This window comes from Myotis nattereri, assembly GCF_964212035.1.
Source record: "Myotis nattereri genome assembly, chromosome: 8".
Taxonomy (NCBI): Eukaryota; Metazoa; Chordata; class Mammalia; order Chiroptera; family Vespertilionidae; genus Myotis; species Myotis nattereri.
Window position 1 is genome coordinate 20,237,247 of NC_138083.1, and position 14,210 is coordinate 20,251,456.

The following is a 14,210-nucleotide window of genomic DNA, read 5'->3' on the forward strand; positions in this document are numbered from 1 at the left end:
ACCCCTGTGCTGTCATGCCCCGTGCCCAGCCTGGTGGCTGCAGAACGACTGAGTGCCCTCGGAGATGGCATACAGTGCAGGGACTGCACCAACCTTGTGGTTCAGACGCATGCTGTTGCTATGCGTCTGTGTTTACTGTTACCCATCTCTACCTAGAGCCAATAAACGGGAGTCAAAGAACTGGGGTGAGCCCCAGGAACTGGGCTTCTCCCACAGTGTCCTCCCATATTTTGCTTCAAACAAATGAAGTTTCGAGCGGGGCCTGTCAGACGGTCTGGAAGCTATTTGTTGACTCTGTTCGAGCTGATGTGCGCTGTCACTTCTGGCTCACAGGTGCAGCATAAACTCAGTTCCTCTCTCCCCCTCCACGAGCTGAAAAGATGGGACTGCTATTGACTTGTGCTGGGGAGAAAAGCTCAGTCCGCCTCACTGTCTAAGCAGATTCAGGTGTTTCTCAAGTGGCTTGTTTGTGGAGGTTCACCCTAAGCCTGCTGGATGGCCAGGCTGAGTCATCATAATCATTGAAGCTACTTAATACCCCGAGCTGGGACATCAGCCTGTGATAATTGAACAGCACGTGTGCTTTAAGTGCACATCCCTTATAAAATTTTAAAGCTGGCTGGATTTTATTAGAATATTTGAACCAGACTGAGTATATTACATTTATGAGTCCAATTGATGCAGGACCATAATAATTCAACACAATATGCTTATGTCATTAAACTCATAAAGAAGATTCTCTGAGTCACTGTAATGAATAGTGCTGATTCTGTAATCACAGACTAACATTTCACCCTGATGAGTTTTAACTGGGAGCTCTCAGAATTTTCTATAACATCAAGACTTAAATGCTGTATTTTGCATGATGACTACTTCAAGTATTTACTTTAAAACCTAGGATAGATAGAAAAGTACCTGCTAAGACAGAATTATTCATTAGAAATATGATAAAGGTTGGAAGAGGTTGGCATGAAGTAGAATAGGACTGTAATTGATGACTGGTCATAAATTATAAATAAAAACCAAAGAAAGATTGTTTCATTCTGCTTTGACTAATTTCATTTATTCCCTCATCTCTTACCTTATCCTCAAACACATGTATTTTGTATATTGCTGTGTGATAAACTACTTCAAAACTTGTGCCTTTAAAGCAACCACCATTTGATTGCTATGGATTCACTGGCTCTGGAATTTGGGCAGGGCTCAGCTGGGTGGTTCATTTTTCCAGGTGGTGTCAGGTCAGGCCACTTATATGGCTGCATTCTGATCCTGCCTTCACTGAGGACTGGGCCCACCTGGGCCCAGAATCTGCAAGGCCATTTCTTCACTCTCAGCACTACCTCCAGTGTATTCCCTTGGTTAAAACATGTAACGGGCTCCAACCTGAAGGCTCGGTAGTACTCTAATGGTCCAAGAGAAGAGAGGTTCCCCAGGGCACGGGACAGAACCCCAGTTGTGAGAAATGGTACAGAGCTTCTGACTCAGTGAGCAGTGCATTCCAGGAGTGCACACCCTACTCTGAATGGGCCACACATGGTGCCCAGGCCAGTCTTGTTGGACTCTTGGTGGAGAGAGCCCCAAACTCTGCTTCCCCACCATGAGGCTTTGTACATGCTGTCACTACTGCCTTGAACAGACCTCCTCTAGTATCTTCCTCCAATACCTTCACCTCTTACTTTTTACTCACCCCTCAGGTCTTAGCATAAATGTCACCAATTGCCAGGACTGGGCTGTATGTCTTTTTTCTGTGTGCTCCAAAGCACTTCATTCTGTTTTCTTAAAGCCATACTAGAGGCCCAATGCACGACATTTGTGCACTTTGGGGGAGGAGGGGTCCCTCAGCCCGGCCTGTACCCTTTTGCAGTCTGGGAGCCAAGGGGGGGTGGGGGGGCGGGTGGGAATAGCCGGCAGTCGGACATCCTTAGCGCTGCCATGGAGGGGGGAGAGGCTCCTGCCACCGCCACTGCCAGCCATCAGTTCGACTTGTAGCTGAGTGGTGCTCCCCCTGTGGGAGCACACAGACCACCAGGGGGAGGCTCCTGCATTGAGTGTCTGCCCCCTGGTGGTCAGTATGCATCATAGCAACTGGTAGTTCCACAGTTTGGTCAATTTGCATATTAGCCTTTTATTATATAGGATTTTAATTGCTGCTTCACCTGTCCACTCTGAAAGGCCTGCAGGTTTCTTAGGACAAGAACTGGTCTTATTCACCACTTAATTTCTAGCAGCACGAGCATGTAGCTCTCAATAAATAGTTGCTGGGTGAAGGAATAAAGCCTGAAGAAAGAGGAGTCAACAAAGACCAAACCTTTATCCAGTCTAAGTAGGATTTAGATGCTGGAAGCAAAGCACCAATAAGAACGATCCTGAACAGTGGGCCAGCCCAGGCTCCTGGTAAGGGCAGGCACTGTCTGTTTTATTCAACAGCTGACACCCAGTGCCTGGCACACTGCTTCCTGTAGAGCAGGTGTGCAGTAACTATGTTCTGGATAAAAGATCTGCTTGAATCAAACTGTCCTTATTTATCCTGGCCAGGTATTGATTAGAGCAGTGGTTCTCAACCTTGGCTGCACATTAGAATCACCTGGGAATCTTTTTAAAACCCTGATTTCTGGGCCTCATCCTCCAGAAATTCTGTTTCTTTGTTATGGGGTGGGGCCACAACATTAGTAACAAAGAAACAGAATTTCCGGAGGATGAGGCCCAGAAATCAGGATTTTAAAAAGATTCCCAGGTGATTCTAATGTGCAGCCAAGGTTGAGAACCACTGGATTAGAGCATCATCCCAATACCCCAAACTGTCCTAATTTCATCAGAGTGTGTAGGATGTTTTGGGCATGTTGGGAAAGCAATCCAGCATGTCTGATCTAGTGGAGACAAATTTTAGAATAGCCAGAGAGAGAGGTGTTCAGACTGGAATTTATGAGAGTTTATCATGAGGAAGACTTGACCAGGTGAATAATATTGATTCCACTGGGTTGATTCGTGACATCTGGCTAGTAGAGACCAGACCTCTCTCAAGTCTAGAAATATCCTAGTGTGTCCTTACCCAGACCTGATCTGTCTTCAGAACCCATCAGCCGATGATGAATTTTTCTAGGGCTTCAAGGTAAATGAAACCTCTAAGTCGTATGAGACTGATAGTTGTCTTTAAGCTGCCACTTGTGGCTAATGACTTCTGGAAATGAGGAATGCCATTGAACTGTCTTCCCTGTTAATATGTCACAATGGAAAGGTGGATAAAGCCCTATTATATTTTTAAAGACCATTACAATTTTAATAATTTCAATAATTTTAAATTACATTGAGGATTTATGTTAAAATTTTGAAAAATAATGAGGGCTCCACAACAATGAGATGGCTGGGAAAATCATTAGAATGACACAACTAGTGTGATATATTGCACATGAAATAAGCAGTAGGCTGCAGTTGTAGTCATGAGCCCTATTAAAATTGAAACTTTTAACATAAGACAGCCATGATTTTATCCCCCTGCTAATTAAAATGGAAGGAAGGGGGCCAAAAGATAAAAAGGTAAGGTCTTTCAAACATTTCTGAGGCTCTATTCGCATAGCCACATCTTCTAGACCTGCACACAGTGGTTGACTGAATTCAGGGTAAACTCTGAGAGCCTACATGAGCATGGTATGGACAACCTCAGAGACAAGGCCTGCCTTTACATTTACACATTACAATTCATGCTGAAAGGATTGCACTATGAGAATTATCTTAGGTCCTTCTCCTGATTGAGGAGCCAGTCATTTTGTCAGTCTCTTATGGTCTGTTGACCTTGGCTAAGTTGCTGCCTCTTGGGATCTCAGTTTCTTTATCTGCAAACAAAGGATACCCATACCTGTCCTCCTCCTCAGCATGTCAGGGCTCATATAAGCTTGTGAACTAGGAAATGCTTTGTGCAAAGTGTCTGCAGACCCAAATCCGAATTCAAGCCCCCCATGCTCTCCTTAATCCAGCTGTTACCCACACAGAGCCCTCCACATACTGGCTTTGCTCCTTGTTCACATTGTCTGCTGGTTTTAGACACTATTCTTCCTCCCTCCTTTCCAGACCCTAGACCTGAAAGGAAATGACCTCAAGATAGGAAGGGCCACGCCATTTAACACCTTGCGGATCTCACAGGGTGTTTGCCGGGATGGACTATAGAGCATGTGACCGGTCCCTATGACCAGACTAGAATTTCATCTAGAAGCCTCTGAGGTGAAAGCCACCCAGCAGAGGTGCTGTAAAGGCCAGCTTTTACCAAGGCTGTTCCAGTAACATAAGTACTCGTCCTGTCAGCCAGAGCTGAAACAGAAATTGTGTTGTAGGTCACACATGATGAAACATGTTAACATAACGACCTTCGTCAAGGGTGTCTAAAATGAAATAGCATGTACAAGCACATTATATTCAATTTTTTCCCTAATACAGTGTATTGATTGAGGTACTGGGCTAAAACTCTAAAATAATCAACTAAATTCTGGCTGAATTACACTGTGAGGAGTGTGTCTCAACTCTTAGAATTCAGTAACACAGCTAATAGATCATATTAGCCTCTGTTTTGGTTCAAAAGATTAATAATGTTTATTTTTTAAAATATGTTTTTATTGACTTTTAGAAAGAGAGGAAGGGAAAGGGATAGAGAGATTGAAACATTGATGAGAGAGGAGCATCATTGATCAGCTGTCTCCTGTACACCCCCCACTAGAGATTACTTAACCTCCTAGAGCTCAGTTTCTTTTCTAGAAGATGAAGGTAAGCATGGTTCCTCCTAAAGTTGTGGTAATTGAATGAGATATGCCATTAAAAGTGTCACTCTGTCCAGAACTTTGTAAGCCCTTGATAAATGGCCTTTTCATAAGAGTAATGAGATGTCTGGTCAGCCTGGTGTGTGCATGCAGAAGACGGTGCTAAGGGAATACGCAGAGGAGTCTTGGCAGGTAAGAGTTAAAGGGGAAAAACGTGCCACTTTGGAAAGAAGGGATCATGAGCCTGTTAGGGAGTATCTGACAATCTGTATGGCCCTCATCCTCCCATTGGTCTCTCTAGGCCTCCTCTTCAACAACTCATAGTCCCTACAAGATTTTTTCTGTGTTGAAAGGATTTTAAAGACACATGTCAGTTTAATGCTTTGGAAAAGACCCATGGGCCCGTCTCTCCCTGTTACTTCTATGCCCTTCTCAGTGGAACCTGCTTATATTGAACTACAATAAGCTCACAGCCTATAGAAGAAAGGACTTTATGACCACAAGGTACATAGCATCAATACGGAAATACGCCCTTAAAGATTAGCCATCTAAATTTGACTTCTTGCAAGTATTGATAAGAAAAAACCATATACTTCACTGTTGGTCCACGTGGAAAAAAGTAAATAACCTACATAAATGTCTAATATATTTCTTATTCTTAAATCTTTTTGCCAATTTGATAAACAACTCACAGACATTCATTGTGCTAGCTCCTTCTCTCCCCTGTGTCTCCTATCCTTCCTGTCCCCTCTACCCCAGCCCTTCCTCTCTTGCCCTCCACTGCCAGCCACCCATCTCCTGTGGCCCCTGATCCTCTTGGCCCCTCTTTTCCCTCCATCACTCCCACTCCCACAGACCCTCTCCCGGACTCCTTGCTCTGCTGCTCTGTTTCCCGATTTGCAATCCTGTTGAAAGAGGATTTGTTTTCCTCTGACTCTCATCCTTCAAGTGTCTGAGGCAGGGCTGATATGTTGCACAGCCCCAGCAGGTGCGACCTCTGTTCATGGTGGCCCAGATCCAGGGTGTTTAATAGAGTCAGGTGTGACACCCATCACCAGGGTGGGCGGGCTTTGCAGGCCTTCTGTGGTCCCTAATGGCTACAGATACTTAAATATGCCTGCTGTTGTTTGTGGGGCGCGGCTACAGTGTTTTGGCCAGGTTCAAGCCTCGGACTAGTGAAAGGACAGGGTACTCTCATTGCCACGTGCAAGTCCCAGCTGGAGGGCAGGGCCCTCCCAGCATAATCATGGCCAACAGCTGTGGTTGTGAGCTTGAGCCTATGGTCTGAACACGTGGCCCCACATGCCTTGTGATAGAGTTCGGGTGCATGCAGTTAAGTGAGGATGAAACTCACGAGAATGCTGTAAACAACTTGATCACGCCCCTACTTTGCGTCATGGCATCTGCTATAAAATAAACACACGGCTTGTGGGCGCTGGCGCTGTCTCCTCATCAGGGAGCAGCATCCACCGAGACCCAGCTTTCATTCTCTTATCTGTCTTTCCTTAATCCTTTTACCCCTCCCCCCACTCAGTTTACCTTTGGCCGCAACAGCTGTTCTTTTTTTTTAAGGGAGAAAAATGCCATGTGAAAGAAACAGAAATTGGATATTGGATTTTACAAACTCTTTTCTTACTTTGCCCTTATAACCCTGATAAGTCACTTAAATTCCTAATGTTCTTCACGTTTTGTAATGATCCTTTATACAGTGTGCTGCCCTAGGGATGCCGCGTGGCACCTGGACTTATGTTTCACATACCAGGCTGAGTGGGATGTGCTTTGTGCACAATAAAGGGAGGGCTTGGGCAAGAACTTTAATCTTCTCCCTTCAGCTATATATACCGTGGAAAACTTTGTGAGCACAGGCAGCAAAAATTAAGTAAATATGTATCTATATAAGTATGTGGTTTATATATAACTAGAGGCCTGGTGCATAGAAATTTGTGCACTGGGGGTCCCTCAGCCTGGCCTGTGCCCTCTCGCAGTCTGGGACCCCTCAGGGGATGACCACCTGCTGGCTTAGGCCCGCTCCCTGGGGGGATTGGGCCTAAGTTGCAGTCGGACATCCTTAGTGCTGCTGAGGAGGCGGGAGAGGCTCCCACCACCACCGCTGTGCTGGCAGCCATCAGCCTGGCTTGTGGCTGAGCAGAGCTCCCCTGTGGGAGCACACTGACCACCAGGGGGCAGCTCCTGCATTGAGCATCTGCCCCCTGGTGGTCAGTGTGTGTCATAGTGACCAGTCATTCCCAGTCGTTCTGCTGTTAGGGTCAATTTGCATATTACTATTTTATTATATAGGAGTGCCTGGCCAGCCTGGGTGAGGGCCTGATGACTGTTTGCAGGCTGGCCACAGCCCCTTCAGGGTGGGGGTCCCCCCCTGGGGTGCCTGGCCAGCCTGGGTGAGGGCCTGATGGCTGTTTGTAGGCTGGCCACAGCCCCTTTAGAGTGGGGGTCCCCCCTGGGGTGCCTGGCCAGCCTGTGTGAGGGGCTTATGGCTGTTTGCAAGCTGGCCACAGCCACTTCAGGGTAGGGGTTCCCCCTGGGGTGCCTGTCCAGCCTGGGTGAGGGGCTGATGGCTGTTTTCAGGCTAGCCATAGCACCTTCAGTGTGGGGGTCCCCACTGGGGTGCCTGGCCATCCTGGGTGAGGCGGCTGAGGGCCATTTGTAGGCTGGCCACAGCCCCTTCAGGGTGGGGGGCCCTGCTGAGGTGCCTAGCCAGTCTGGGTGAGGGGCTGAGGGCCGTTTTTAGGCTGTCTAAACCCCCTAGTGGGAGCCCGTGTGGCCATCCTGGGTGAGGGGCTGATGGCTGTTTGCAAGCTGGCCATGGCCCCTAGCCACCCAGGCTCCCAGTGGAGGCTGGCTGGAAGCAGGTATCTGGGATTTATTTGTCTTCTATAATTGAAACTTTGTTGCCATGAGTGGAGGCCACAGCTGGCTCAGGACAGGCAGGGAGCTTGGCTTCCTCTATCCCAGGCTTGGGAATCGAACAGGCAACCGTTTGGTGCATGGGACTATGCCCAACCAACTGAACCACACTGGCCCAGGGCATCCTTGTTATTCTTTTTAAGAGGGTAGCTAACAAATTTTCCTTAAGCAAAGTGTCTTCTTTCAGAAATAAATTTTAGGCTGGCAGTTCAGAGGTTAGCTGAATTCAACTTGCTCTGACAGGGTTTCTCAACTGGGGCACGATTGACTTTTGGAGCCCAAGGATTCTGTTCTGTGCGTTGTAAGATGTTAGTCTCATCCCTGCCCTCCCCCCATGACAATAAAAGTGTCTGCAGACACCCTGCTTCTCTTCTGGGGCAATTCACTGGGGTAGGCCTAGGCCATGTTGCTTAGACACATTATCTCTGTTACTCAGAGTCTGTAACTATTATGTTTAATTTCTAAGTTTGTGACAGGACTGTTTATATTTTTTAAACAAGCTGAGACAGTAATAAAGCGTTAGCCCTAACCACCCTCTCTTCCCCTTTTCCTCCCACCCCCACCATCTGCCTCTGTTTTCTGTTGTGGATAAGATTGGCCTGACCCGAAATATTTTAACTGTTTTTGGTGTCCTCTTTTCTTTTAATGCCTCCTTCCAGCACCCACACCTGATTCCATCCCAGCAGCTCCGGTCCTAGTCTCTGGCAGGCTTTGTTGTGCAAGGCAGCTGATGCTGGGAGAGACAAGAGCAGTGGGGGGCAGGGGAGAAGAAGGGCCCAGAGCAATTAATCATAGTCAGAATTTCTTTTCATGGATGATTACAGGATTTGCAAAATGATCTGTAAATATTAGGAGGGATTGACCCTCTAGTCCCCAGTACTTCTTTTCCTTATTTATTAGAAGGAACCAAGGCACGTGCTGACTGTCCCTTTTAAAATCCCAGGCAGCAGCACAGTTAGCATTGTACAGATGGCTTGTCTTCTCCCCCTTTTAATCATCTGCCTACTTAATGAGTAAGCCGGGGAAAATTACTCTAAAAAAGAAAAAGATATTAACTAGTGACAGTGTTGCTGGCACCTCTGGATGTGTCTGCAGTGAGGCCCGAGGCTGTTGCTGTGAATCCGCTCTGAGCCAAAGACTCGCCCCCTGCATAAGGGATGTCATGGCTCTGTCCTCGTGGCCGGATGACAGCAGAGGCAGCCGAGGACATTCCCCAGGTGCAGTGTCTAATGACGGCGACAGCTGGATGGGAAGTTGACACTGGACATTTCTACTCCCAACAACGTCCTGACCAGGTTTTTAACTCTTGTCTCTTCCCCAGAAATACCTCAGGGACTTTTTCAGCGTGATGCTCCAATCAGCCACGTCCCCCCTACACATCAACAAAGTGGGGCTGACGCTTTCGAAGCACACCATTTGTGAGTTCTCGCCATTCTTCAAGAAAGGAGTCTTTGACTACAGCAGCCATGGGACCGGGTAGAGCTGGGGGTGACAGGGCAGAGGAACCACCACTGCAGTGCCTTCTCGTCGAAGCGGGCCTTCGGATGCGGGGCAGCCTCCCCTGCAGGGTCGGGCCTGCCTCCCGCCTCCTCTCCAGCCTCCAGTCGTACCCGGTGCCTGAGCGTGGGGCTGGCGTGCTTTGCTTGCGGATGGTGTCTCTGACGGGTAACTGTTACTGTCCCATTGTGGCTGAATCGTGGCCTTTTCCCCCTAGTGCTTCCTTCTCCTGCGGTGAGATGGACGTGGCTTGAGTACCTTGGGTTCTCTGAGACAAGCCAGCGTGGGACCTCCCACAGTGAGTGGCTCACCAGACTGCCCTTAAATGACTTTCATCTGGTTTGAGTCAGAATTTTTGTATAATACCTAAACACTGATGTTTACACAGAATTTCAAATTCTGCAAAAGGGATTTTCAGTCCAATCACGACTGGAGTCTTCCATGCCTGACAAACTGGATGTAGGTGACGTCACTTAAAGCGTCTATAAACCCATACAAATAGGATACTTGCTTCATCTTGAATATTCATGAATTTTTTCCCAAATGTAAATGGCTACTGTGCATTCTCAAGCTTCCTCCACTAATCACAGAATGCATAGCTGAAGGCATATTTTTAAACATAATTTTGTTCACATTTTTGTCATAAAATCTACTGGATCTTTAGCTGGAAACCTAGAATTTGCAGTAGCTTATTAATGATCCCTAAATTACTCAGGACTTAATGTAGCATTGCACATTTATGTACAGTAAAACTGCTTTGCTTTACTAAAGAGAAAAATGTAAGTAGAAAAATATATATGTGGAATATATTGAAATGTATATAATTTTACCTACAGATTTATATATGTACACACTCCAGTACAATAGTTTTATCAAAGTATATAATCATTCACATAAATTTATTAAAGGTATTTGCTTTTCAAAATTTAAATGGAGCTGCTGTCAATATTAAATGAAGTTATGGAATGTATTATGTAGCTCAGTTTAAGTTTGCAACGTGATCATTTTTACAGGTCTGTTTAAAAACTTATCTAATGTGCCTGGGAAAATACATAACGTACAACAATACAGTGTCTGTGTTGCAGAAGATGCAGTTATAATAATAATTGAAGTCACAAATGAATGGGTAACAAAACATGTTTACATTCAGTCTTCTAGAATATGCCTGCAAAACAGAGTTCTCCAACTTGAAAAATATATTTAAAGATGCGATTATCCTGACAAGGGGGAAACTACTGTTGCACTAATTAGATATCGTAGTTTAGCATGGAAAAAATGTTTTAATTGCTATGGAAAGACTAGCTTTTGTCTGCAGTTGGGATTACAGGCATAGGTTTAGGGGCAATTTCTACTAGAGAATGTAAACCTGGAGATTAAAGGATAAAAGCTGGGAGATAGTAATTAACCACAGGTCATTTATTCAAACGGAATCAAAGATTGTCCCTCATTTGCTGAGTAAACTGGAGGGTTTTTGTTTTCTCAACTGGCCAGATAATCTACCTCCTGCCCTCTTGGACCTGCAGCCGAGGTCAGGCTTATGGCAAGCATTTCATTAAAATTACACAGGGTACAACAATAACTCGGCAAGAATAAATAGACGTGTTCGTGCGATGTTTAGGAATCAGAAGATGCTCATCTTAAGTAATTAGTGTTGAGTTTAGAGTTCAAGTCCTGGCTGGCTCGGGGTCAGTCCGGTTGTAAGTGAGCCATTTCACGCCTCTAAGCCTTGGTCTCCATCTGACAACGAAGCTGTGGTATCAGGTGACCTGTGGGTTCCATTCCAGCCCGTGGGTACAGCCGCGGGAGTAACCATGTCAGTGGGGACTGTGCTCAATCACAGGGACTGTAACTTGCTTCGGTTACAGGTGTGTGGGTGTGAAATGCAAACTCTAACCAGCCTTGAAGGCAGCTTATTTAATCTGAATAAAACATGAGGGCATCGCAAAAAGCCAATGAAAAGTTTCATCTAAACCAACAATGGAACCCCTTCTGGAATACAGATAAGACAGATGACAGAGTCAGGATGACAAACTCGAAGCTTCGATAATTTGGATTCGAAGAATTAAAAGAAAATTAGTAAACATGTATTTTATTACTTGCCGGTGCCTCAAATAAGAAAGGTTAAGCCGACCATGTTCAGCACTTCAGACTGAGGTGCCGTAGTCAGTTGGACAATCCTAAGGAACGTAAACCGAATTCTTTCAGTGGTTTTAGCCTGTCCTGCCAGGTGTGGCTTACACATTAAAATTTGTGCACCAAATTTGTTATTAGGTGGTATAGCAACCTCCAGCCTGGCTCTCACACAGACCTCTCCGATTCTAAAATTAGACTAAAATTCCCCCTTGTGATTAAGGACATGTGAATTGGGAATAACCAAGTCCTACGTGGACACCTAGAAGATTCTCTGGCCCCTAATGTAGAGATGCTTTCAAGATTCATGAGCAGGGTACGCAGGCCCCGGGCCACTTCTGTTTGTACTCATATGAAGAAAGAGCTAGTTCTGCTCCATTTGGCCCTCAGAGCTCTAGACAGCATATGCTTCAGCGTCTGGGCAGAAGCTTCCAGAAGCGTCCACAGCCTAGAGCATCTGGGAACTCAGAAGTGGAGCTTCAGAACTGCAGTCCCCAGCCTCCCCGCAGGGCACATTGGTGTTCTGGGTTCAACTTTTAAAGGCGATTTCTCCCCTGGAGGACAGGTCTCCCTTGGCACACAGTCCCAGGCACGCCCACCGTTTGCTCCGTGCTCTGGGCGATGGAGGCTGTGTTGCATCACGTGTCTTGTCAGTACTTGTTCTGGGCCTGCCATAGGCAAGCTTCATCTCTCAGAGGTGACAGCCCCAGCCTAACAGGAGAGAGAATATTCAGTGACATCCTGCTTTCCAGACAGTCGTGTTGGTGAGAGGTTTCAAGTACACTGTCTCACAAAAGTGTCCAATGGTGTCACTTGTCCAGAGTGGAACATTTCTGCCACCTGCCACCCTTGTCCTCCCAGGTTGTTGTTGTTTTTCTTCTTCTCCTCCTCCTCCTCCTCCTCCTCCTCCTCCTCCTCCTCCTCCTCCTCCTCCTTCTTCTTCTTTAAATAACCAAATCAACTGTTTCAATTTAAATTATCCTGACAGGTGATTTATGCTTTGGGAAAACTAATTAAAGACCGTTTGTCTAAGAAGACTCATTCCTGACAAGCGAAGCCTGTATATTCCTGCTTTGAGAGCCAGGGCTCTATCCACTTGCAGAAGAGGACCTGGCTACCGACTTGCTTCCTCTGCTTAAGGTGCTTTCCTGATGATAGTACATTAGGTGGAAAATGACTCTGTGATGCTCAGGTTTTTAATTCCACACATACAGAATTATTCCCAAGTTGAAATCAATCCATCCATTTCTTATTATAAATTCCTAAAGCATCATATGTCAAATTAATCAATGGTAACTGGGAATTTGCATTAGCTGGGCTATGTTGGTGTTGGCCAGACTGTTCTCTTCGTAAATCTTTTTTATTTGGGAACCCAAGAGAACCTCGATACATTTTTTATTTCTTTTATTGATTTTTAGAGAGGAAGGGAGAGGGATAGAGAGAAACATTGATGAGATAGAAACATCATCGATCAGCTGCCTCCTGCAGGCCCCCTACTGGGGATTGAGCCCATAACCTGGGCATGTGCCATGACCCCATGACCTGGAATCAAACCAGTGACCTCGTGGTTCCTGCTGAGCCACACCGGCCAGGCAGCACAGTGAACCTTGTTACATCTTTAAATGATGGAGGGATAGGACAGAAAGGCAGTTGACTGTACTGAAGGGGTTCAAGGACATGAGTTTATCTTTGTTCCCTGCAAATAGCATTTGCATGTTCCTCTTACTGAGGAATTACGAACACTAAACTCTGGCATTGTCTCCTCAGGTTTCCCTACACCTTTCTAGAAAGTTCTCCCTTCTGTGACTCTCTTGCAAAATGACAGAAGACAAAGCATTCTTTTTTGAATATACTTATTTGGTACCCTTTCATTTGAAAATGTAATAATGAGACTTTTTTTCCTAAGGGTTACTGCTCCAAAATCTGACTCTTCTATAGGAATCTGAGATTCATCAACTTGGTTTTGCTGCTTCTCCATTCAGAAGGCAGGATCGTCCCCATTTAGGGAAAGACAAGTAGATGTGTTTGCAAAAGATGCACAAGCCATCTCTCTGTGAAGTTTGAGGATGGGGAAGTGCACTAGGCACCGGATTGGAAATGCATAGAGGAAAATGCATCAGCAGAAAGCACCTAGTCACAGGCTTAATGTTACAGTGCTGTTTGGTACCCTCAAGGCAGGTCACCAGAAAGACATAAATCTTTCTCCAGAATTTAAAAATAGAAGGGGGAAATGTGAAAATATAATTAAACATCTTCATTACTTGAGAGCAGAATTATTTTCCTCCAAGTGTCACGAATCCTTAGGCACAGTTAATAACTGCAGAAATGTCAGTGTCTTTCCACTAGCACCTAAAGATGTGCCTGAGAGCTTCTCACTCAAGAACAGTCTGCTCGTCTGAGGCCCCTGCTTCCTCTGGCCATGCAGGAAGGAGGGAGGTGGGAAGGGAGCGCGGAAGGAAGCTGGCAGCTGCTTTTTACAGCTGCCAGGGAATAATCGTCAGAGAAAAGGATCACAGTGAACAGTAATACCAGTCTGTGCTGAATACCAGCTTTTTAAAGATCTGCACTTCGATTGATTCTAAAATCTGTTGGCTTTTCTCCTGAAACCAAGGTAGAAGCCATGGAAAGTGGGGGGAGACTTGCCACCTTCAGTGGCCTTTTTTGTAGAGTGTTTTAAGCCATCATTCCAATGAATATAATAAGAAAGGTTGATTCACAGAGGGTACAAGCCGTTGGTTGTAAAGTAATATTAAAATACTGGCTATTTATCCTCTGCAAGCAGATGGGGAAGGTCATTTCGCATGTATAAAGGACTTTCCATGCCTGCTAATCCGAGGGCAGCAGCCTCGAGCTCCCACGTGTGGATTTCTTAGTGAAGAGCTCGTGGCCAAAGGCTGCAGTGCTCCTCAGGGT

General features: G+C 45.8%; 1 protein-coding gene across 2 annotated transcripts in view; it reads left to right on the plus strand.

The window, feature by feature from the left end:
• KIF16B (kinesin family member 16B) overlaps window positions 1–11,110 on the plus strand; it is a gene marked incomplete at its 3' end in the record, with an annotated part of 271,444 nt that extends 260,334 nt beyond the window's left edge. For both annotated transcript variants that reach the window (XM_081097230.1, XM_081097229.1), the window contains one exon: window positions 8,992–11,110. In XM_081097230.1, coding sequence (XP_080953356.1) covers window positions 8,992–9,150 — 159 coding nt within the window. The remainder of the gene's footprint in view (window positions 1–8,991) is intronic.
• Between the last annotated feature and the right edge of the window lie 3,100 nt (window positions 11,111–14,210).